The 24,707-nt window shown below is 42.8% G+C and overlaps 1 protein-coding gene across 2 annotated transcripts in view; it reads left to right on the top strand.

The window, feature by feature from the left end:
* Positions 1-24,707, top strand: part of Mapkap1 (MAPK associated protein 1) — a 230,116-nt gene that overhangs the window by 177,082 nt on the left and 28,327 nt on the right. For both annotated transcript variants that reach the window (XM_027944296.2, XM_027944287.2), the window contains one exon: positions 11,995-12,135. In XM_027944296.2, the coding sequence (XP_027800097.2) occupies positions 11,995-12,135 (141 nt within the window). The remainder of the gene's footprint in view (positions 1-11,994; positions 12,136-24,707) is intronic.

Below are 24,707 nucleotides of genomic sequence, written 5' to 3'. Positions count from 1 at the left end.
CACAATATTTTGTATCATCCACATCAAAGGGTATTTTTTAAATTATTTATTGTAAGGCCTTGTGCTAGATATTTTGCAAAATGCTTTCTCTTTAGTTTTCATAACTACCCTGCAAGACATTCTCGTTGTAAGGAGAGGTTGTGACTTGTTCAAAGTTAGCCAGCCAGTAACTGTCCTAAATTCTAAGACAGCTGTCTGATTCCAGTGCCTAGTCTCAGGTTGTTGCTAACCTTTCCATCCCAAGAATAGTGATGACAATTGTCTTTATGCATTGTGAGAAAAAAGCTTGCAAATGAAGCTCATACAACAAGAGTATCTGCCTCGGGACTGAGAGCTAACATTTGTGCTTGGATCTTGGCCTAAATAAGAAAATGACAAGCCAAAGTCCTTGAGCTTTCCAGTTTGGATTCTTGTCTGATAATCTACTGCATCCTTCAGCCAACTGTCTGCTCGAAGCTGGAATCAGACCAGAAGGAAGCAACGAGTACATTATGGAGAGGATGTAACATTAGAAGACTTCCATCCTTGTCCAAGCTTCTATATAAATCCTGGCACCAAACAGCCTCAATTTTCTTTTCTGCCAAATGTTCCTGGTGACCTTTCCCACTGATCATATGTGGATAGTCCATACAGGTTCTTAAAGAAAGAACCAATTTATTCCATAGCTTTAAGAGAGAAACTCTGGAATTTTCCATCATCAGGGCCAAAATAGGCATGAAATTAAACTGGCTTTAGGAAACACCTAAAGTGTCAGATACCGTGTCTTTCTGTTTTGTCGCTCACTAGGCTAAGCACAGTGTTTAAATAAATCATAGTCACCAGGATCAGGCAGACCTCGGGTAAACCACTTGTAACTGCTGACTTCAGAAAAATTGTATCACTCCTCTGAGCCTTAGTTTCCTATGTAAATGAAAATGATTGGATCTATTCCACAAGATTTTTCTGAGAATTGCATGAGATATGGATGCCGTAATATAACATTTTAGGCTAGTGTGGTCATCACCTTTATTTTATAGAAGAGGAAACGGGCTCAGAGGGGTGAAGTGGTTTGCTAATGTCACACAAATAATAATGAGGAGCCTGGAGAACTGTGTCTTCTATCCATTAAGTCTGGTAAAAGAGCTGAATCTAATTATTTTATTTCCTCAATAGAAGCTGCTGTAGAGAGGCATCAGTTGCTTTGTAAACGTCAGCTTCATCTGCTTGGATCTCCTTTTCTTTTGAAGGAGATTCACAGATGCTAAGACCTTCCACTATTGTCAGTACTTTATGAACTTGTTAATTTCCTTATTTTAAGGTGTTCTGAGGAAGGGTGTGTGGTCCTCCAGGTAGACCCCATGGCTAGGGAGAGCATCTGAGGGTCACAGTCTGAGAGTCCTCATTCACTGCCTTGAAGACCCAGGAGAGCAGGCAGTTCCTTCTGGAAGGCTCTCCAGACTACTCACTGGGCTCAGAATCCCTCTCTGATCATTGATTTCATTGCATGAATTTGCCCACTCCCATACTAGACTGTCGCTCTCACTAGACAGGGACCAGGTGTGCATTCGCATGTCTAGCCAGACCTGGCTCCTTCCCTTGATGGAGTGAGCCTTCTACCTCCCTGACATCATCAGACTTCTCACTGGGGGTCCAGGGTCAAGTACATGATGATTTTTAAGGACAGGTCCTCCTGAGTTTGGGTGAGTATCTTTGTCTGCAGAGGTTTCTTTGTGATGGTATTTGGACCCTCCCCCACTACTAAATAGAAAAGGAAAGTGAAAAAGCAACCAGGAGAATGCAGAGAATGAATGTGCACATATGCTGGGACGTTTCCAGATCCTTTTTTTGATGCTTATTCATAATGGGCCAATTCCTCCTCCTGCTTAACTGTGTGCCAGGCCTGGAGACTCCCTGGTGGTTCCTCTCTGCTTCTGGAGGCTTTGCCTTCTTCAGTTTCAAATTGCTAATCTCTCCAATTTCTGTCATGTGACCTGATTACCAGGGCTTTAAGCCTCTTTTATTATGCCACAATAATACTCTTCAAATACAAAAGAAAATGTGACCATGCAAATAAACTCTATTCATAAATAGAAATGACTTGTGATGCTCGTGGTGCATATTTTAGGTTGAATTATTGCTGAAAGCCAGTCACAAGTCTTGGCATGGGCATTCATGGTAAGGAGTTTTCTATATGGGTGAGGGTTTTTTCAAGTTGATGTTGCACATTAGCTCCCTGGACACTAATAGAATTTAAATGAAACAGAAATATTATCCCTGAATACCTGTGTCCACCTCCTGCCATCTGGATAATGTGGGCTGGAGGCAGTGTCTGTAGGGGAAAAGAGAAATACTTGGCACCACTGAGTCACCTTGGGCAAGTCCTTCTCCCTTGTGAACTTCATTTTTCCATCTATCAAAATGTGATGGTAATCTCTACCCTGGAGGGCTTGTGTGAGGATTAAACCATTGGAACAAGTCAACAAGGCTGTACATCAAAAGTGCTTTGTGAACTATGGTGCACTGTATAAAGCATCTGTGTGCCTGAGACAGAGGGCAAGCCCCTGTCACAGATACCGCAGCAAGTCTGAGCATGCATGTGGTAGCCTTTTCCCTCCCTGTTAGTCCTCCCTTCTCTCTAGCTTCTTGGACTTTTCACAGGCCCCTTTGGGCAATGGAGTAGCTGATACCTAGGACAAAAAGCTTTGATGACCTGTACAAGAAGCAGACCTGCCCATGTCCCCACCTCCTTCAGTAATGATTATCTGAATTTTGCTGTGTGGGCTGAGAACTTCCATGTGAATTGTATTTTTCACCCTCCCCCTTCCTCAAAAGGTCCCCCCTTTTCATTTTATCATTAGGTAGTAATTAGTATTCAAGGGAAATTGGTCTTAATATATTAAAATTGGTTAAGTGCATTTAGACCTGTACCACAGCCAATGTCTTATTGGAAAATGTAATTGGGGACTCTGTGTATGTAATTAATTGAATTACAATTAAGAACTTTCATTAAGCGATACACTGGTACATTAGAGCAGTAAGGAAACATGTTTGACGAGCCACAAACCCTGTCTGGGCTCTAAGTGAGGGCATAGAGATTTGCATTCCTCCAGTAGGCTCCTGCCCCTGCAGCCCCTGACTAATGTTTGGGTAATGCATCAGGTGACGTTTCTGCAGTGACTCTGAGTGGGAGGCGAGGTTCTTCTAGCAGATGTGTCCTTATTCCCTGATTCCAGTGTCAGGGAGAGGGACACCTCAGGGTTGATCAGATGTTACAGCTCTTAGATATTTTACCATGTAAATTGTCAAAAATGCCAGTTTCCTTAGAAAACTCCATTACTTTTCCTGTGCTTCAAACAGGAACAAAGACATTGAAGGAAGAGGAAGTCAAGAGAAATCTGTCACCCTAACTTCCAAGCAAATCTGAAATGAGCTGTATAGGTCCAACCCTTTAGTGGTCACAGTACATCCTCCAAAGGCTGGTTGGATGCACTTGGAGCACATATTTGTTAGTCTGTTCCCCAGCGTTAACATTGGAGCCCTCCTCTGGGCCAGCCATTGTTCTGGTGCTGGTAGGTGGTAATCAGTGCTACACAGGTGGAATAGTGGTTAGCAGGACCTAGAGCTGGTGAGAGCAGCAGGGGAAGGCTTCCTTGAGAAAGGAAAAAAATAGTTAAATAATGAGTAGGAGAAGAATGTTGCAGGCCAAAGGACTGCTCATCTGAAGGTCTTGAGACCAGAAGGAGCTCAGCACACTTGGAAGTGAATAAATGTGTGCAACAGAATGAGCAGGGGCGGGTGCTGCAGGGTGAGCCCGAGGAATAGCCAGGTCCAGAGTGCAGAGCCTGTGGGCCCCTTCCACGTTCTGATTGTTTTAGAAATTCTATGAATCTGAAACTGTTTCTTTCTGATCACCTCATAAAACAAGATTACCTTGAATTATTGAAGGAGATCCAAAATTTCCATGTGGAAAGTCCTCCACCCTGGCAGGCACTGGCTCTGAGAATCCAATCAGTTAAACACTGGGACAGCAAGGATCCCTGCCCTGGTTGGAGCGTAGCAGATTCTAGTGAAGCATCTGTCCTTACTGCATGATCCTGATGGCTCTAAGAGATTACTGAAGAGGCTTGTGTGTTATTGTATATCACCTATTGATCGTTTTTTAGAGACCAGCAAAAATGACTAGCAGCTGAAGGGGAAGTGTTTAATAGAAGAGAAGCTTTGGGCTTATGAGGCTTTGGGGACCTAAACTGCCTCTGGAAAAAAATGTGATGGATGCAGAGAGCGAAGGAAGAGTTTTTCTCCATGACTCACTTATGCAGTCAGCTCTGAGTCTTACTGAAGGAGTCAACAGTTAAGTTTTATCCCTGATTCCTTTGTTATGGCAGGGCTAGGCGGAATTGAGTTCTTAGATGTTGTTGTGGCCCATACAGTTGTATTTTGCAGCCCATCAAAGGAATGGTTTTACCCACAGGGGGTTATGTAGCAATTAAGGGCACAGGTTTGGAATTAGACCTGGGTTCAGTTCCTGGCTCTAGCTTCTACTAGTTGTATAGCTGTAGGAGCAGCATGACAGTCTGAGCCTCATTTTTTTTCTCACCTGTATACAGAGGATACTCTCCCACATAAAGGAGCTTGGAGAAAATTAAGTGAGAGAATGTGTTTGAAGTGCCAAGCGTGGTGTCTGACATAGAATAAGCACTCAGGAAATGCTGCTATTGAGAAAGGATCCCTGTTCTCAGTGCACCCATTCTGTTGAGGAGTCTAAATGGCATGTTAGGTTCTATTAACCATGGTAAGTACAAGGAATGGTGTGTAAACCTGAAGTACTGTTACGGTTAACATAAAATTTCACTGCATTGAAGTCTGTGGTTGCATCAAACTTTGTTCATTCCACTGGCAGCATTTACTGAACATCTGTGATGACACTGTGCTATGTGAAGCAGAATTTTCCTGGCTGTAAGGGTCTAGCTCACAAGGAGACTATGGATGCTAATGTAAGAGACTCACCGTGAGAGACTTCCACAGAGGGCTGCAGATTTCAGGGGACCAGGGAAGGCTCTATTTGGACTAGACCTTGAAGTATATAAATTTTGAAGAGTGGAAAGGGCATCCTTTCCCGCAGGTATAACCTGAGCCATGTCCAGCTTGGCAGGAGCAGGGTGATTGCTTGTACAGTTGCACCTGGGACCTGGGACCTGGGACCGTGGAGTGGAGGATGGTTCACTTGCCCTTTGCTCAGGCAGTTCCTCGCACAGCAGTGTTTTATTGTGAGTCCGGGCCTGAGCTGAATGTTACACCTGACTTGAAGAACTTTCTTCTCCCCTGCCCTGCCACTTCATTTTCCACGGCTCCCCTCCACACTCTCTCTGCTGCAGCCAAAGACAAGCACTTGTGTGCATGCTCACCATTTGTGCACTTCCTGTTTTTCCCATCCTGATCCCCTGTGGATTGCTGGGACCCCCTTCCAATGATGGGAGAAGCTCGCCATCCTCCTGAGTTCCTGAGCACTGGCACAACACTGGGTGTGTGGCAGGCTAGTAACTCTTTCTGGATTAGAAGGAGAGGTCAGCAGGATTGTGCTATGGAGAGCTGAAAGGTGGGGGTGTAACAGTGGCCGTTGATCTTCTGGTTGAGTTTTAGAGTTGGCACAGAGCTGTTTGGAAAAGGGAGACTGAAGTTGCTTTAGCTTACACTGGATTAGGGCCTTTTATAATTGGTCTAAGATTCATTGAACTGTAAAATGGATTTAAGTTCCATGTAGTTTATATCTATGAGTATAGAAAATCTGCCAATAATATACAAGTTCATATGAGCTTGGATTTAGTGATCAGTGCCTGCTTGTTTGAAAAAAAAATCATATACCTCTATGGTCTCCCTCAATTCCAACAAAATCACATGAACTATAAATAGTTCAGTCCTCAGTACCAAGAGTGGGAGAATGTAAGCTTGAAAACAATATTGGCTGTAACTAGCCTTGATCTCATCACTGCTAGCAGAGCTATTCTTAGATGTGTGAACAAGCCTTCCAGCTGTTGTCAGGTGGCAACATACACACAGCTGTTACTATACTATGTGTCTATCATGGTTGTGCAAACCCAGGTCCAGGGACAATAAAAGCACACCATGCTAACCAAGCAAGTCAGCAGCTCTCAAAGTGTGTGGTATCAGGACTTCTTTACACCGTTAAAATTATCAAGGTGAGCCAGGCGCTATGGCACATACCTGTAATCCTAGCAGCTCTGGAGGCTGAGGCAGGAGGATCACGAATTCAAAGCCAGCCTCAGCAACAGCAAGGCACTAAGCAATTCAGTGATACCCGTCTCTAAAATGCAGAATAGGGCTGGGGGGTGTAGCTCTGTGGTTAAGTGCTACTGACTTCAATCCCCTGTACCAAAACCAAAAGTTATGGAGGTGGGCCTGGGGATGTAGCACAGTGGTAGAGCACATGCTTAGCATGTACAGCTCCCTGAATTCTACCCCAACACCAAACAAGACCAAAAATGAAGCCCATGGAGAACTGTTATTTATTGGATTATATCTATCTATCTATCTATCTATCTATTTATCTATATATATATATATATAAAATTAATCATTTAACATTAACATAAATAACAAATTTTATGAAAAATATATTTCCCTTAAAATTTTTAAGGAGAAGAGTAGTACTATTTTACATTTTTTGCAAATTTCTATAATATCTGTCTTAAAGAAGATTCAATCTGTTATGAATACATTATTTTGATTGAAGTATATGAAGAAAATTTGTCATAACACAGATATAATTGTTGAAAAAGAGAGGAGTGTTTTAATAGCCTTTTTAGACAACCATGGATATTTTTATTGTACCCAAACTCAAGTGATAGTTTCTTAAAAATTATTTGCAGTGTAGAATCAGAACTATTTATTGCTTCATGCACTAGGAAGAGAATGGGCATGAAAAAGGCAAATGATGTCTTCCTGTTATTATTCTGAAAATAGTATTGAAATTACACACCCCCTGAAAGGGGTTTGGGGATATGTCCCATAATGGGTCCCTGACTGCACTTTGAGAATACCCAACTTAGAATTTACCCTTACTTAAGTCATTAGTCTCCTTATCCTGCTCATAGGAGCATGGTGAGGTGGGTGGGGCAGGAGCGGCCTTCAGCACCACTCAAAGGAAGGGAAAGGAGCACTGGAGGGCAGACTCTAGAGTCTGGTAGTCTGTCCCAGCTCTGCAAGTTGGCTCTTGGGAAAGAGTTTGACCCTAGAGTCAGGGTTTGAATCAACATTGCTGAACTCTATATTCATGTCCCATCTAATGTAATTGAGCCCAGGCCACTTCCCTGCTGTCTCACAGCATTCCTCTTTCTTTGCTGCAGGCCCCAGAGTCACCTTCGTTCGTCCTTCCTCTCCTCCTCTCTGGTTCCCTTTATCCCTTCCTGCCCCATCCTTGTTTGACCATTCTTCACCTAGGACAAAGACCTGACTTCATTCCTTCATTCCTCTTTCCTATTTCTCACTCCACAGGGTTAAACCACTTCTCTGGATCCTCTGCCTGCTGCTACCTCTCACCTTTCCACACTGTGAAGAACCCTTGTCTTGTTTCCAGAGCCTGTCAGTTCATTTGAGCTCTGGTCCCCATCAGTAATAGGCCCCACCCCAAAATTTGATCTATCACAATATATCTATGAGTTATTGCAGCTCGAGCGTTTTGACACGATACATTATGGTAATCCATGGCACATAGAGACATTAACACTCCCGACTTTGACAAAATACATCGTGAAGTCTTTGAAGGCACCATTACAATTTATCTTGTCATTCAGGGAGAGACTCAGTTCAGCATTAATGTAGATGAACACAGTGTGGCTTTTGTTTCATTTAATTGCTTGTGACCTTTTTAATTGCAAATTTAACAAAATACAAAAGGTTATATTTCAATTAAATTAATGGTTTAGGGAGTGGGGGGTTTTTTTGGTATGTTTATTTTTAAGACATTCTGGCACACCCTACTTTTCACTTCTAAGATGATAAAAATGGCTTCTCTCAAACACAAGCGAGTTTTTTAATGTGAAGTTTATAGTACAATAATGATTTTAATATGCCAGTGGTGTAGTCCCAAGCATCTTTGTTGTGTGGTTGGGTTCACCCTTTTCCAGAAGAATACAAACACTAAAGGCATTTACATCAAGGCATAGAACATTTCTGGTCTGAAAACATAACTTTTGATATAATGCTTTCTTCAAATGTTGGTATTTAGATAAAGTGTCCGTGGCATGTCTCTTTGGGCTTTTCTCTCTGCCTGTTTCTGTGCTCTGTAGTCACCTGCAGCCACACCTCACCACCACCACCACGCTGCCCCCCCACAACCCCGTGCCCCTCGCCCCCCCCCCCCCCCCCGCCTTCCCACAGCCTTGCATACTGCTGGCTGTGGGGATGTCACATGCACACACAGACATGCCCCTCCAAGCAGAGGCACTCCTGGGTCTAATTTGAGAAATGGCACCGGAGCTCCCAAGTCCAGCGTTTGTTCCTGTGCAGCAGTTAACCTGCTTTGGAGCAAGCAGCATGAACTGGAGACGAGTGCAGGACTGTTCCTTCCCCACTCTCCAGGTGCTGTCGCCCTTCTGATCATAAAAGCAAACACACCCCTTGTCAGCGGGAGCAAGGCTCAGAACTCACTCGAGTATCAGGGTGACTTAAGTCCTCAAATGGGATATGAATTTACACTGGCAGAGAGTAGAAGGTCAATGCACAGAGCATTAGTGTGCTGAGCGGCTCCAGCTCTAGAAGGCTTGAACAAAATTAATATAAGGAAATTGACAAGCCTTGCTGGTTATTCCGTAGCTTTAAGACCTCTACTAAAATCCTATCATCTCATCTGCCCATTATTAACATTTCAGCAAAATATAAAGTTTTCATTAATCTCCCACAGCAAATTTAGGAGTGAAAACTGGCACTTGTTTGAGCTTTTAGGACTACATTAGCTGGTGTATTAAACAAAATATGTCATTCTTCAGTAGCTTCTGTAAGAAGCTAAATCAATTTCCAGCCATATTTATGCACCACTTTATCTAAAAGCATCTGAATTATCATTTACAGCTAAGATGCTTTATTAGCAGCTGGCATTGAGATTGCTCGGTAAAAAATTATATGTCACGTTATAGTAATTTTTAAATTGGTTTTAATCCAACATCATAAAATGTAAAAATCTTATGTGTGGATTTTTTTTCTTTTAGTAATTGGCATTTTAGCATAATGAGCTGTTACCTCTTTCCAAATCAAATACCTGCAATATTTAAAAAATATTAATTAGTAAAGAAAATAGAAGTTCTGGAATTAAGAACTAAGTTATATCTAATGCATTTTCTCAGAAAAGAAGGCTTTAACCAACTTTTTAAACATTAAAGAATTTTAATATTTTATTAAAATTCCCTATAATTCTCATGTATAAAAATGTTCTAAAATAAAAATAAACTCATTTTGGCAGTTAAGTGTCAGTAAAAATATAGATTGGAAAAAGTGAATGATTATTTTAAACTCTAAACTTCTAGCCAGCCTCTCAGGTCAGATGTGAACACTGCTCAAGAGACAATAGCGACTGTGATTGTGACACAACTGTCCAAATTCATAGGTGTTGCAAAGAAAGGAAATGGGTCATGCAGTGGCCCCTGCAGATGTGTCCGAGCAGTGTGATGTTGGTTCAGTCATGCAGCCTCTCTGACCATTGCCTTCCTGTGGACATGACACCTGTTCACATTCGTTCAGTAAATTTTCATTGAGCTCTTGCTTCCTCCTCAGTACTGTAGCACTGGCAGAGTCTGGGCCTGCTCTCTGGGGTCTACAGTCTAGTGGCAGGCAATAAACTACTTATGAAAACACGCGGCACAGTGGCATAAAGAGCCAAGCTAACATGGGGGACTGGGCTCAGGGAGCATTTCCCTGGAGCACCACTTGATCTAAGCTCTTCAGGAGGCCTAGGGAGATAGCAGGAGGGAACAAATGGGGAGAAGGGTTTGCTGGGCAGAGAGGACAGCATGTGCAAGATGCTCCGAGGTAGAACTCAGTTGGAGGCATCCCACATCCTTACCAATTAGAAGGCCTTATTGAGAGTGCTGAAACTGCCCAATTTGGGAATAACTTCAGTGTCCGAGTTCAGTGTGACAGCATCAGAAACCAGCTTCTTGAAAAGCTCGCCCTATAGACAGTGATTAGGGGGGAAAAAGGCATATAGCTGTCAGACTGCCAGTTATGTAACAGAATTTTCCAGTTTGATACCCAAGCCTATAGTTTTCCATTCCCCCAGCCCTGTCCCAAGCCATTACTATGTGGGTTTCCCTATGGTCCCCTACACAAGGCCTATGGCTCCTGCTCTGGTTGACCTCTGCTAGACTGGTACTCCCCTCAGCCCTAGAAGACGAGCAGCATCCACAACTTCAGAAGCCCACATTCCAGACTCTAAAGACCAAGGGGTAGTTTGCCTTTAAGTTGTGTAGCCTTGGCCATATGACTTGGCCTCCAAAAGCCTTAGGTTCATCATCTGTATAGGATGGAAAATCAGTTGTCATGAGCCTTAAATGTGGTGACATGTATGATGTGCTTAATACCATGCTTGGCACATAGTAAGTCCTTGTCCCTACCAGCTGTTTTCTACTTGACAAGATTTAGTGAGCATGCCAGTTGCCTATACTGCTTACAGGAGAAAATACAGACATAAATAAATACTTTACTCACCTTCACCGAGCCTCCATATTAGGACAAAGCAACCACTAAACAATTTTATTGCAAGGCTGAATATCATCCTGAGAATTGAATAAATAAACAGTAGCCATGATTATTTTAAGCATATTATTTGATTTTTTAAATGAATTGTGACAGTCTGTGAGTGGCAGAAACTGGAGTTCAAAACTGGAGTTCAGAAAAGTAACGTCACTTGTTCGAAGTCACACAGCAAATTGGAGGCAGAGCTGTGAATTGAGACCAGATCTACCTGGCTGTAGGGTCCAGTATCCACTAACCATTGTGGAACTCACTGCCAATGAGATCCATCAGAAAAGAATTCATGGAGAAGGTGGAGTTTGAGCTAGCCTGGGGGAGGGAGCAGATTTTGACAACTCTGGGTGAGGGTGGAGGGAGCACTGCATGAGCAGAGGCCCAGAAGCAGAAAACCCTGGACCCGTGTGCAGTCTGAGGAGCATGGGAAGAGCTCCCCAGGGAAGAGAGGAGGCATGTGTAAGGAGTGACAGAGGGTGGGAAGGTACATTTCAGCCAGATTGTGGGCTGCCTTGATTGCTTGGCTGAAAAAAAGTCTGCTGTGTTCAGGAGGCTCTGGGAAGCCAGGGAAGGCTTTGGAGCGCCAATCTTCCTATTTGTCTCCCGAGTCACATATCATAATACTTAGCATGCACAGGGCTCTCAGTAAACATTTGGTGAGTGAATGAATGATCAAACCTTTGGAAAGATGAATTGAAAAGTCTTGTGGTGCAGAGGGAGCCTGGCGGCCAGGCAGCCAGTGAGGAGACTGTCACAGACATCCAAGCGCCAGCAGGCTTCCACCTGAACCAGCAGAGACTGGAGTGCAGGGCGGGGAAACCATTCAACAGACGGTTGGGGAATCCTGGAAGGAATAGGGATTCTTCAAGGAACATGAATTACTTCTCTGATCAGGAAAATCACATTTAGAAGAAAAGCAAGAGGTTCGGCCACCCATGCTCTTGTGATCTTGACTTAAGTCTTACGGAGACTGAGCTCTCACGGAGAGCAAGCAGGGATTTTTCTATCCTCCTCTTATCCTACTGCCCAGACGAGACCTGGTGTAGAATAGGCTGTGTTTGTGGAATTAATTGTTGAATGATTAATATGTTACCATCCTCTGTTTACTGGAATGGCATTATTAAGTCATTGCTCAGCCTTTTCTTCTCCAAATTAAATAGCCCATATTATTTTAATTTATCCCAAAGCATTTTAAGCAGACACCATTTGCCAAGCCTCATGTATCTTTATGTGTTAAAGTGCTTTTTTCCTCCCCAGGTTCAAGGGCAGACGGGGTTTTTGAGGAGGATTCACAAATTGACATAGCTACGGTACAGGATATGCTTAGCAGCCACCATTACAAGTCATTCAAAGTCAGCATGATCCACAGACTACGATTCACGACCGATGTACAGTTAGGTAAGTACACGGACAGGTGATGAACTGAACTCTTTCTATCAGTAGTCCATATAGAAAGAGGGAAAGAAGTGACATACAACTTTTATGTGACCTGAATGATTAAAGCTAATTTGTTAGCTGAGGACAGTGGCGCACATTTGTGATCCCAGCAACTGGGGAAGCTGAGGTAAGAGGATCGCAAGTTTGAAGCCAAGACTCTGCCTTAAAATAAAAATTAAAAAGGGCTGGGGATGCAGCTCAGTGGTAAAGCACCTCTGGGTTCAATCCCTAGTACCAAAATAAAAATTAAAAAAGGTAGGTTGTTTTCTGAGAAAATGTTGAATGATGATGAAATTTAAAGTACATCTTTTCCCACCTCTGCTCTATCTTGTGTCTTCTTTACAAAGTAGATTAGAAGTAGAGCCAACTTGAGATTCTGTTCAAGCTCATTGACTTTGGTGAAGTTCTGTGATCTTTTCATTCTGTGATTCTGTCCTCAGGTCTGTTGTGTGACATCACTGCTGCCTTTTGTTCCTCTGTGAACTCGTTGTTTTTTTCATTCAGGAATATCATAATAGTAATATTAATACAATATTGTCATTGTTGCCATCTTCATCGTCATGGCTACCCTTTGTAGGTAGCCACTGGATATTAGTCACTGTGCTGAGTGCTTTGTTTGTGCTACTTAACTACCTAAAACATAGGTATTTTTACTGTCCCCATCTGACAGAGAATGTAACTAAAGTACAAAGAGATGCAATCTCATCCATCTCACAGGCGGCTGATGGTGGTGTCAGAGTGGAACCCTGGGGTGTACCTGCTCCCTATCAAAGGGACTCCACATATGTTTGGGGAGAGGAGGAACAGGTAGGGATGCCAGGTTCTCTCAATCAGGGAGCCAAACCCTCCTGACTCTGCCACATCACCCCTTCCTGGCTCTTGTGTGCCTATTGCATAGAGGAAAAAAGCTTAAATTCTAATTCTGGGGCCCACTGATTTTAAGTTTCTCACAAATGCTTTGTTTCTCAATTAATTCTTTTCTGTGTTGGCATTACTCTAAATCTGGATAACATGTAATAAGCCTCAAAAATCTCACATATTCCTTCCCAACTTGATTGACAGGAACTTGCAGCCTGCTGACAACACAGCTTAATAATTAAGAGATGGACCCATGAACCTCGCTGGGCATAATGCTGTATCCATAACTAGCCATGTAACCATAAGCCAGGGTCTTCATCTTCCTGAGCTTCAGTTCTGCCCTATTTAGATGAGACTATCAGCAGCATCAACTTCTGAGGATTGCAGAGGGCCTGGAAAGCAGTGAGTGAGCAGCGTGTGAGGGCTGTTAGGTGAGAGGCAGTGTGGCTCAGTGTGTAGAGGATGGGCTCGGCAGGTAAAGCCTGGTTTCAGACCCTGGGCATTTGTTAGCTGTGTTGCCATTGGCAAATGATTCAGAGCCCCAATTTCCTCATCTGTGAAATAAAGATAATAATAGTCCCTATCTCTTAGGGTAATTATGAGGATGAAGTGTCACAGCACATGCAGAATACTTAGAAAGGTGCCTGGTGTATGGTAAGTGTTCGGTAAACAGTAGCTGCTAGGGTTCTGTGGTGTGACTCAGCATTTGTGAGGCCCTGGATTCAGTCCCCAGCACCAGAAGAGTAACACACAAACTCAAACGTGAGCTGCTAGAATGATGATGATCACAACAAACTAAATAAACAAATCAATAACTTTGACCCAAAGTACAAAACCTACCTTCTCCCCGCTATCTATACTTGTATTGTCTCATCAAAAACAAAACAAAAGGGCCAGGCGCAGTAGCACACATCTGTAATCCCAGCCGCTAGGGAGGCTGAGGCAAGAGGATCAGAAGTTCAAAGCCAGCCTCAGCAACTTTAGTTGTAAGGAACTCAGTGAGACCCTGTCTCTAAATAAAATTTGTAAAGGGCTAGGGATGTGGCTCAGTGGTTAAGCGACCCTGGGTTCAATTCCTAGTATAACAAAAACAAAAAAGTATACAGCTAAAGTAGTAAAAATGTTATTTAATATATAAAAGTTGCTTAGAGAATAATAGAAAAAACCCTGGGGCTGTTTTTCCTGGTGACCTTCTTAGAACTAAAAATAAGAAGACTGTTCAAGAAGAAGCCAGATCTCTAGCTTAGGGATGTCGCACGATGATAGAGCACTTGCCTACCATGCATGAAACCCTGTGTTCAATCCCCAGCACTGAAAAACAAATGAAGGAGAGGAAAAAGAAAGAACATGCCACATAATTCTACTTATATAATGTTCCAAAAAGTCATCATCAAAATACCCTTGTGTAAGGAGTGAGGATATCAGAAGCTGGAGGGAGAGGTAGCCCCGTTCTAGGTGGGGCTTCTGGGAGACTGGCAAACTTCTTGTTCTTCATCGATTCTCAAATAGGCTGATTTGTAAACTTTTTGGCAAATTCAAGTTATATGTTCAGGATTTGTGCCTTTTCTGTGTGTGCATTTTTAATTAAAAGTTTTCTAAAATAAGATTATTCTACAACATCAGTTTGTGTTTGGCAGCAGTATTTGCTCAGTAGCAAAGGATCTGCTTTTTTCTGAGTGGTCCTGGTTTTAAGAAGTCCAGTAAGTAGCCCAGCTTTGGTCAAGACAGTGGCCCAAGGCCAGGGATGTTCCCTAGTGGGCATGATCCGCAAATTGTGGTTCGTAGTGTGACAAACTGTGCCTGGGAACCATAAGAGGTCCTGCGCTTCTCTCCCCCACTTTCTTTTAAAGGCAGAAAGACAAATCTTATTGCCCAGATTCTGATTTTATATATTCATTCAAAGGAAAAAGTGAACAGAAGAATTTGTGGGAGGAGCCAGCTCTGCACTCATTCAGGGTTGGCTTTGAGTCCCCACTTTGCCACTTGCCTACAGCCAGCCTGGGCAAGACCCTTTGCTTTTCAATCTTAAGTTTTTGCCATTTATAAAATGAGGGGCTGGGGCTGTGGCGCAGAGGTAGAGCACTCACCTAGCACGCATGAGGCACTGGGTTCGATCCTCGGCACCACATAAAAATAAAATAAAGGTTATTGTGTCCACCTACAATTAAAACAAATTTTTTTTAAAATGAGGATTGTGGTGTTTTAGTCCATATGAAAATGGTCCGTAGAACTGCATTCTAAATGGTACCTTAGAGGTGGTGTTATCACTGTCATTATTGTTTATTTTGCCCATTGCCATCTCTCCTAGTCCCTCATCTTGTAGGTATTGAACCAGGTCACTCAGGTTAGGTGGTGGCTCTCCTGGTAGAGTTTCATCTGTGGCTACAAAGGAGTCTAGAAAGTTAGAAATGGATGGTACCAGTGATGCAGGTATCTCTCCCCAAAATAGTGGTTCTCTGGAGGGAGGTCCTGGTCACGTGGTGATGCTTCCAGTGCCACACATAGCGCCCCCTGGTGGAGTGTCACAGTTCTGGGGAGTTTCTAAAACAGATGGCATTAGATCCTGTGAGGGTAGATCTAAGTTCAGTCTTTAACCTTAAAAGCAGAAAGTTCATTAATAAGTCCTAAGCAGTTTTGTGACAACCAGATAAATCATGCCCATGAGTATTGTATCATGCTAAGAGTGAATAGCCTTCTTTTCCAACAGAGATTAGGTCAGGTGTATAATTTCATACTTTCTCCCTCCTTACAAAGCATGTAACAGCCCCCCTTTACTCTCACAAAAACAGCAAAAACCTGCACACAGCAATCCAGAAATTCTTTCCTTCAATTCTGCTGCAAAACACAGGCCAGCAAATAACCCTTTATGAGCATTCAAGAGAGCAGCTGGATTCTGAGATCAGTAAATAATTTATTTTATTTCACCTGACTAGCCAGGTGCTTCAGATCTTTCTTGACACTGATGGATGGTCTCCTCTGCCCGTCCATCCTGTGTCATTCAGAGCAGAGATTTCATGTGGCCCCTGAGACAAGTCTTCTAAGTGGTAAGTGTTCGTGTGCAGCATTTACCCAGCTTCCCTGCTGATTCCACAGAAAGCCACTGTCCCACACTGAATCCATGGTATATGAAAGCACGCAGCAGAGGAGAGGAATCCTCAGGCTGGGCAGTGTCAGTGCAGCTACTTGTCTTTTGTGGGGCAAAAGGGACTGGTGCTCCAATTTTACCATCTGCCATTTGTTTCTTTTTTCTTTTTTTTCCTTCTTTTTTTAAACTTTGAGACTTAGGCTCATTGAGTTGCTTAGGGCCTTACTAAGTTGCTGAGGCTGGCCTAGGAGGCCTGTGATCCTCCTGCCCCAGTCTCTCAAGTCCTGGGATTACAGGTGAGCCCCATCATGCCTAACTCAAGATCTCTTTTAAAATGATATTAACAAATATTACTTTTTTAAAAATTGTTGTTATCTATCAAAGGTTTAGTATATGCCAGGCACTTTTGCTAATCATCTTAATCATCTTTTTTTATTATTATTATTTTTTTTTAGTTGTTGATAGACCTTTTTTTTTTTTTTTTTTGAGAGAGAGAGAGTTTTTAATATTTATTTTTTAGTTTTCGGCAGACACAACATCTTTGTTTGTATATGGTGCTGAGGATCAAACCCGGGCCGCATGCATGCCGGGCGAGCGTGCTACCGCTTGAGCCACATCCCCAGCCCTGTTGATAGACCTTTATTTATTTATACATGGTGCTGAGAATCAAACCCAGTGCCTCACATATGCCAGGCAAGTGCATTACCACTGAGCCACTAATCACCTTTTTACATGCATTGGCACTCGAAATCACAGCACTATTATTAGATTATGTATTGACATTCATTTTTTCTAAAATTTTTTTTAATTAAACATAATATTTTTATGTGGTGCTGAGGATCAAACCCTGTGTCTCACACATGCTAGGTGAGTATTCTACCTCTGTGCCACAACCCCATCCCATTGACATTCATTTTTTATATGAGAAAACGAGTGTAGGGGAAAATCTAGTAAGTGATAGAACTGGGATCAGAACCCAAGACTGTCTAAGGCAGAGTCCTGAGCCTGACTACTGACTGCATTATGTCCTAGGTGCAGATTATTGTTTAGCTAATATTCTTGTTAGTTCTGTGACAAATGACAGTTTGCAAATGACTTTTACCCCTGTTAGTGCACATGGCACATTGATATTGCAGTTCCGTTTTATAACTGAGGAAACTGAGGCTTGAAGGAGTTAATGAAATAATGTGGTCTATGTAAAGAATTTAGTGTTTACTGGCACATAGCTAGTACTTGATAAGCACTTCCCTTCAGCCTCTTGATTGGTAGGGGTTGCTGATAGGGCTGTGTAGGAAAGGTGAAATTAGGTCTGGGCCCAGAGAGAAGAAATTAGTCCCAGTCTCAGAACTGGAACAGAAACCCAGTCCCTTACCTGAGCCAAATTCAGCATGCCCAAGATGTCTCATTCATTCATAACTTGGCCTTCTCAAAGGAAGTAATCCTTCCAGTTGGCTTGTTCCAAAACCTGTACGTCCTTCCCTCTTCTCTCCCCTAGTTCTGGTAACGGATGTCCTCCTCCATTCTCCTTTAAACATTTTTGTAAAAAATCACTGTTCTTCTTCCCTCTGTGCCCAAACCTAATCTCACAGTCCTTTCCTTTACAGTCCTATAATCAGCCCCTACCAATCGGTTCAACAATTTGATTCTTAAGTTGATACCCATTTGCCAAGCCCTGCTCTGCCAGCATGGAAAGCTCAAAAACAAAGCCATCATGTCTGACCACTGCTGTATTTCTCTTAAACATTCTCTAAAACATTTCTTCTTATCTGCTAGGGTTAGGCATAAAGAGCAGATGCCCTTTAAGTGTACACCTTGCCTGAGTTCATATACCAAGTTGAGGCTATTTTCATTAACCTGATCTTCCATTTGCTTGGTCCTGTGCCTGGTTGTTTTAAGGAGATCAGGAACTGAATGAAGCAGGGTACTACCCAAAAGTGCCAGGGCTGGTAGCAGGAAGTAGGTTTGAGAGACAGTGAAACTGAAAGGGTTGGATGGTAAATGCCAGCTGTGACCCAGAAAGCCTATAATACTAAGTATTTGTTGGCTGCCTGGCCAAAGCTGAGTTACAGTGCCCCAGGCAACAGACTACCCAGAAACCAGGGCCAAGGCATCACCATAGTGATACCTCTCATCTGCAGAGCACCTTAAAATGGCGATTCTAACCGACCATGTATCAGAGCCCCTGGCCTCATCCAAGTCCCTGGCCTTGTACCAGACCTGCTGGCTCAAAAATCCCCTCCTAATTTTGGCATTTGGGAAGCACAACTCACAGCATTGCAAGAACTCTGTCACCCCTTTTTGTTTCATCGCACTTGTTTTAGCTGACTAGGCCAGTCAGTTTCCCAAAACCAGGGTCTCAGGCTGAGAAGTGATTTGATGTTGTGGGACTTGTACTAAACTGCTTCCTTTGCCTTATCATTTGTCATTGTGGACCCTTCCTGTGTCATCAGAGACATATTACTGAACACATGACATGCCATGAATTCCATGTGTCGTAATTGCATAATACAACCCTATGTAGGATATATAGATTCTATAGAAGATTTACAGATAGTGTATTCAGTAACCTCTATGGAAAGGTTCCATGGTTACCTCCATTATAAAATAATCTATTATGTATATTCATAATACTTGTGATCATGATAGTTATTTATCAAAAGTATCAAGTACCATACCACATATCTTAGAGAAGACAGAAAGGTTTTGCCTCTAATCAGGTTGGTAACGGCTGCCCAGAGCATTGTGCTGAGACAGCATCTCTGGCTGTGTCTGAGGGCAACCTGAAGAAACTCTGTGATTGATTAAAAATGTCTGCCCTGGGCCTGAGCATGATGAGAGGCAGCAGATTTGCCATCTATTGTCTTCTCCACTTTATTTGTCCTACTGCAAGTATTATTTAACTCCCTAATCAATTACTATAAGCCAGTATTCAGTAGTCATAATAATAAAGACTTTATTAGAATTAAAGGAAGACTTTATTAGGATAAGGGAAGATTTTATTATACAGTGTTATCTTTCAGTATACAAAAATGCAAACTTAAGAACCACACAAGCCTGAGAGGGAGTAAAAATGAGCAGCTGTGGCTTGGACTTTACTACTCCTCAGGCTCCCAACATGGAAAGTTTCGGTGGCTGTGCAAATGAAGTATTTCCCTTGTTAGCTTTCAGTGGGGCCCCTATAGCGTACAGTTCAAGGTATTACATAATACATGTTCTTAGGAAGTAGATTGATCCTCCATGTTTCCATTTCCTTGTCTCCCTGAACATTAAGGAGATACCTGCTGGGGTTGTGCCTTAGTTGTAGAACACTTGCCTAGTATGTGCTAGGCCTTCAGTTCAATCCCCAGCAGTTGGGGGAAAGATACCATTTGCCATTCCAAGACACTAAAGAAGACATGCACAAAACCTGGCTCCAGAATCCCTATTAGTCATTTGAGAAAAGCAATTCTACTGTTAAGGGATTGTTCTGTCTCTACTTTGAAAACATTTCTGAACCAAAATTCAGCATTGTGTTTAATACTAATGGACTTATGAGGTAGCAGGCACTAACAAGACTGCTTCCAGAAAATTCTTTTACCACACTAATGCTTAATGCAGTGATTGGCTTGAAGGAAAATCCCCTGACTACCAATGTCAGCAATTCTATGGGCTTTTTCTAACTACATACCTTCTTCTAATTCCTGATCTCAGAGCCCCCTTTTTTAAGACTTCCCATAGAGTAATCCAGGGTTACTCATGACAATGTGCCAGGTTCTCTGGGTGGTTGAAAAAGAACTGAGTGTCAGAAAAAATTGAGAAGCACTAGCATAATAAAATTAAGGGGAGCTAGATTCCTGAGAGCTCACCCAAGGGTCTGAATTCTTTTAATGACCCACTCTTCCTTGGTGTTTGAGCTCCAACAGTGCAGCTGGACCTGAACTTGGGAAAGATTCAGGTTTTCCCACTCTGTGAGTGACATGATAAATTATCTTAGGAAAGGCATTATGGCTTCCTAACTGGCATCATAAACTCACCTGAAATGTACATTCCCAAAGGAGTATTTAGTTTAGTGATCTAACTACCTCTCTACAGAAAGATCTTGGCCCTCATGCAGAGACAGGTGCCATTGGGCTAAACAGTCCTGGGTCCCTTTAATGAGCCTTCCCTGGTGCCCAGCCCTGTGCTAAGTTCTGCTGCTCAGATATGCGTAGGCTGTTGTTAGTTTGCACGCATGCCAAGGGTAAGTCTACTCAAGTGTGCTCTCACCTCTCACTGAGTCTTTTACTGGCCATACTCTGGGATTGTCAGCTATTAGCCATGGTTCCCAGACAGTTTGGATGGTTAGCCCCAGGCACAGCACCCCACTTGATCTCAAGAAAAAAGGGCTCTCCTGGACTTTAACTGTGCCCCAAATGGTTTGGGGTGCCTAACCTACTACTGGAGGGTGCTTTTTATATTGTGATTCATCTGATCAGTGTGCGAATAGACCCACTAGACAAAAAATGCATTGCAAGGCAGGAGAGCTGGTCTGTCTAAGCTCTGGCCTGGTGGTATGGAGATATGAATTATGGTTACAGCTCTGTCATTAATGGTTGACATCAGACAAGTCATGTCCCAACCCTGAGCCTCAATTTCTTCATATGGAAAGTAAAGCCCCAGACTAGGTGATCTCTAAGGTCTCATTAAGCCCAAAGAAGCTGTGTGTCTGATCCTGTGTGTAAATTCAGACAAGTTTCAAAGGCTTCCCTGACTGCTCTGTAGATGTTATCGATTGGTTGTATATATTCAGCAAAATCCACTCTGGCCAAGAGTTGTTCAATGGCTCTCCCAGGGGCTTTTCCAGGCTTTCATAGGCTCTAGGTAACCTGAAGACAAGAGGGTTGTAGAATTGTATAAAAAACTACTCCAGGATTTAACAACAGGGGGGCTTTTGTAGTCTTAGATTCAGAGCTGTAGGAAATTGATGAATGAACCACAGCTCATGAAGTCTAGGCAAATAAACAGTAACTCAGGAAATACACTGAGACGTGGAACGTTAAATGCCTGAATATTTGCCAAGGTGTTGTTTTAATTTGGGGGAGGCGAGTTTAAGTGTGACTTAGGACAGGATGTGACTCCTCAGTCAAATATTTTCCTCTGGTACAACAGAAATAACCAGTGGGTGGGAGTATGTCCTAGACTTAACCGGACCTGGGCTTCAGATCCCACTCTGCAGTTTACTAAGCTGACTTGCCCTGGGCCAGTACATCATTTTGCCTTTCTAAAGTTCATCTTTAATAATAATTTGATTTATAAGGAATTGTGCGCTCCTTGTGCACATCACATGCCAAGTGTTCTATGTGCTGTGCTTTTCCATCTTCACGACACCCCAGGAGCTAGTGCTGTTGTCACCCTCATTTTACAGAGGGGGAAGCCCAGGCTCACCAAGAAGTTTCCTTGCCCAGGATAATACCAGCGGGGATTCATGACCTGGCAACTATGGGGTGAGCATTTTCTGGCACAAATGTTTCCACAATTCCATGTCTGGGAATGTTTTATTCCTGATGCTGAATTGAATTCCTGGAGGTTCAAGACATGCCCAGTGGCACTTGGTGATGGGAGGTAGTCAGAGGAATTCATGGGGATAAGGGCATTGGGGCCCCATCTGAGTAGTTGTTCTGGGTCCAGGAGCTTCCAAGACTGGAGTATAGAGCAGGTGTCAGGGTCCAAGCCTTGGGTCCTTGTTCATACTCCTCCCATGGATCCCTGAGCTCCCCAGTTCTGACCTTCATCCCCAAGTCTATGTCACATCCCTCAGCCCACTGCCTGACTGATTGGTCATTAGAAGTACTGGTATAGTAGGAGTAGTAGTCGTCATCACTACAGGAACTGTTAACAAGCATGTTTCATGCCTTATTTTACTTATTATTCACAGCAGCTCCATTTTACAGCAATTTGCCTAAAGTTACCTCATTAGGACGTAGGAAAGCTGATATTTCAACTTAGAACTTCTTGACTCCAAAATCCTTGTCCCTAACCTCTTTGCACTCTTTAAATATAAAAGGGGCTAATGCCGCCTTCCTGATAGAAGCGTTGTAAGCATTCAGTAAGCAGCTGGACACAGGAGGATCTAGCTCAGGAGCTGCCAAAAGTGGGTACTCCATCTGCATTAGCAGAAGATGATATATAGTGCTAATTTCCTTTTATGGAAATCTTTTGGTTAGTTAAAACAGACGAGGGTCCCCTTGTGATAACTCTAGAGCCTTGGACAAATGGTTTCCCTGGGGAGTTGTATATACATTAGAGTTGTGTTTTGTTTATTTTGAGCTGTCTTGTTAAGGAAGGATTTATATGCTGGCGTTGATGTAGGACAGCAATCAGGCCGTGTTTTCTGCCTTTGACAGTTGGTGTGATAGTTTGCTTCCAGTGAAGTTTGACTCACTGTATCTGGAAGCTGTCAGAAGTGGGAGCATGAAAAGGTCATGATGGATGGCGATGGGTAAGTGGGTGGGGAGGAGAGCTGGTGGAGGAGACTGATGGCTTCCCTGTATCCCGGGGAAGGGCGGACCCTGCCCACTCCAGGCCAACCCCTGTGTTTCCTCCACACCTGCCAAGGCTGATGGGGGCACCTACTGGGCACCATTTTTGACAGTGGCACCAAGTTGAGTGTAATGGTGCTCATAGCAGCCCTTCCTAGCAGCTCAGCCCTTTGGGTACATGCAAACTGCTAAATGGAAGTATTCTTAAAATTAGGGTCACTTTTTTGAGGGGGAGGTACTGGCGACTGAACTCCAGAGCACTCGACCACTAAGACACATCCCCAATCCTTTTTTGTATTTTACTTAGAGACAGGGTCTCACTGAGTTGCTTAGTGCCTTGCTTTTGCCGAGGCTGGCTTTGAATTCATGATCCTACTGCCTCAGCTTCCCAAGCCACTGAGATTACAGTTGTGTACCACTGCGCCCGGCAATTTAGGATCACTTTTCATGATTATCAAGTACAGGATTCAGTATATTTCTCTTCCCCCACACTTTAAAAATTAGGACAGGGAACTAAACTCTGAGTTGGAATCAAAAAAGTCAACTTTTTAAAAAAATATATTTTTCTTTAGTTGTAGATGGACACATTGACTTTATTTATTTATTTTTATGTGGTGCTGAGGATCGAACCCAGTGCCTCACACATGCGAGGTGAGCACTCTACCACTGAGCTACAACCCCAGTCCTCAAAAAGCCAACTTTTAAAATAATTATTGGGCTGGGGATGTAGCTCAGTGGTTTGATCCCCAGCACTTAAAAAAAAAATTATTTTTAATTTTTGGCAAGGTTTTTATTTTGGAAAAATACAGAAAAGGAAAGAATGTAATCCTACTGACTAGAAGTGACCTCAGTTATAGTTTGGAACATAATCCTTTTCATCTCCTTTCTATAAATATTTTCCTGCCCTTTTCATTTAGCATTGTGTCATAAGAATTTTTCAAATCAACTTTTTGGACTGGGGATTGAGCCTAGGGATGCTTTACCACTAGGCTACATCCCCAGTCCTTTTGTTTGGGGACAGGGTCTCACTAAGTTATTGAGACTGGCTTTGAACTTGCCATCCTCCTGCTTCAGCCTCCCAACTTGCAGGGATTAAAAGTGTGCACCACTGTATGCAGCAAGTTAACCTTTTCTTATGCATAATTTTTTTGGTTATGTGTTGACTATTTAATTTGGAGAAATTTAAATTTGACAAAAGTCTGCTTCCTATATTTCCTTGGAAATACATTTGTAATTTGAATTACTTTAAGTCATGCGTAAATAACCCTCTAAGGAGTACCTCTGCCTTTCCTTCAGAGATTTTACATAGAAATTTTAGCCAAGGAATACCATGCGCAGTAGTCAAAAGAAAGAATATTGATTGGGTTTTGCGCTCCAGTTTGCCACATATGAACAAAAGTAGATGTGTGCATTTGTTGGCACCTCTGAGCATTTACTTTTTCCTCGTTGAAAGTTGAGAGGAGTGGGGGCTGGGGTTGTGGCTCAGCGGTAGAGCGCTCACCTCACACGTGCCAGACCCTGGGTTCGATCCTCAGCACCATATAAAAATAAATAAGTGAAATAAAGGTATTGTGTTCAACTACAACTAAAAAATAAATATTTAAAAAGAAAGAAAGAAAGTTTAGAGAGGAGTTAAAAGGTGGCCTGGATAGAGTTTCTGTTCTGTCTTCTTGACTCAAGTGGATGAGGCTGGGCAGAGCCAGGGAAAGAACCAGGACTTGAGAACAAGATGGCTCAGGGTTTGGAATGGCTTCTCCACTTGGAAGCAAGCACCTTCCACTCTCCCAGAGTATGCTGTGTAAAACACTTAACATAGTTCTTGCAAACAGTGTAGTGACTGAGAGCATAGGTGCTAGAACTTCCTGGGTTCACATTCCAGCTTTGCCCTTTAAGAACTGACTGGCCTTGGGCAAGTTATGTGACCTTGTATTTCTGTTTCCTCATCTATAAAACAGGGATGAACGCAGGAACCAAGTTCATAAGGTTGTTAGGATATTTGAATCAGTGCACACAATGGAATTCTAACCATGCTTGCACATCACTCGTGCCAGTTAGTTGTGTTAAAATGCTGTAGACACTTAATGAATGGTGTC

The sequence above is a fragment of the Marmota flaviventris genome, chromosome 13 (genome assembly GCF_047511675.1).
Source record: "Marmota flaviventris isolate mMarFla1 chromosome 13, mMarFla1.hap1, whole genome shotgun sequence".
Classification (NCBI taxonomy): domain Eukaryota; kingdom Metazoa; phylum Chordata; class Mammalia; order Rodentia; family Sciuridae; genus Marmota; species Marmota flaviventris.
Note: the sequence above shows the minus strand (reverse complement) of the source record. Positions and strands in the feature narration are given on the sequence as shown.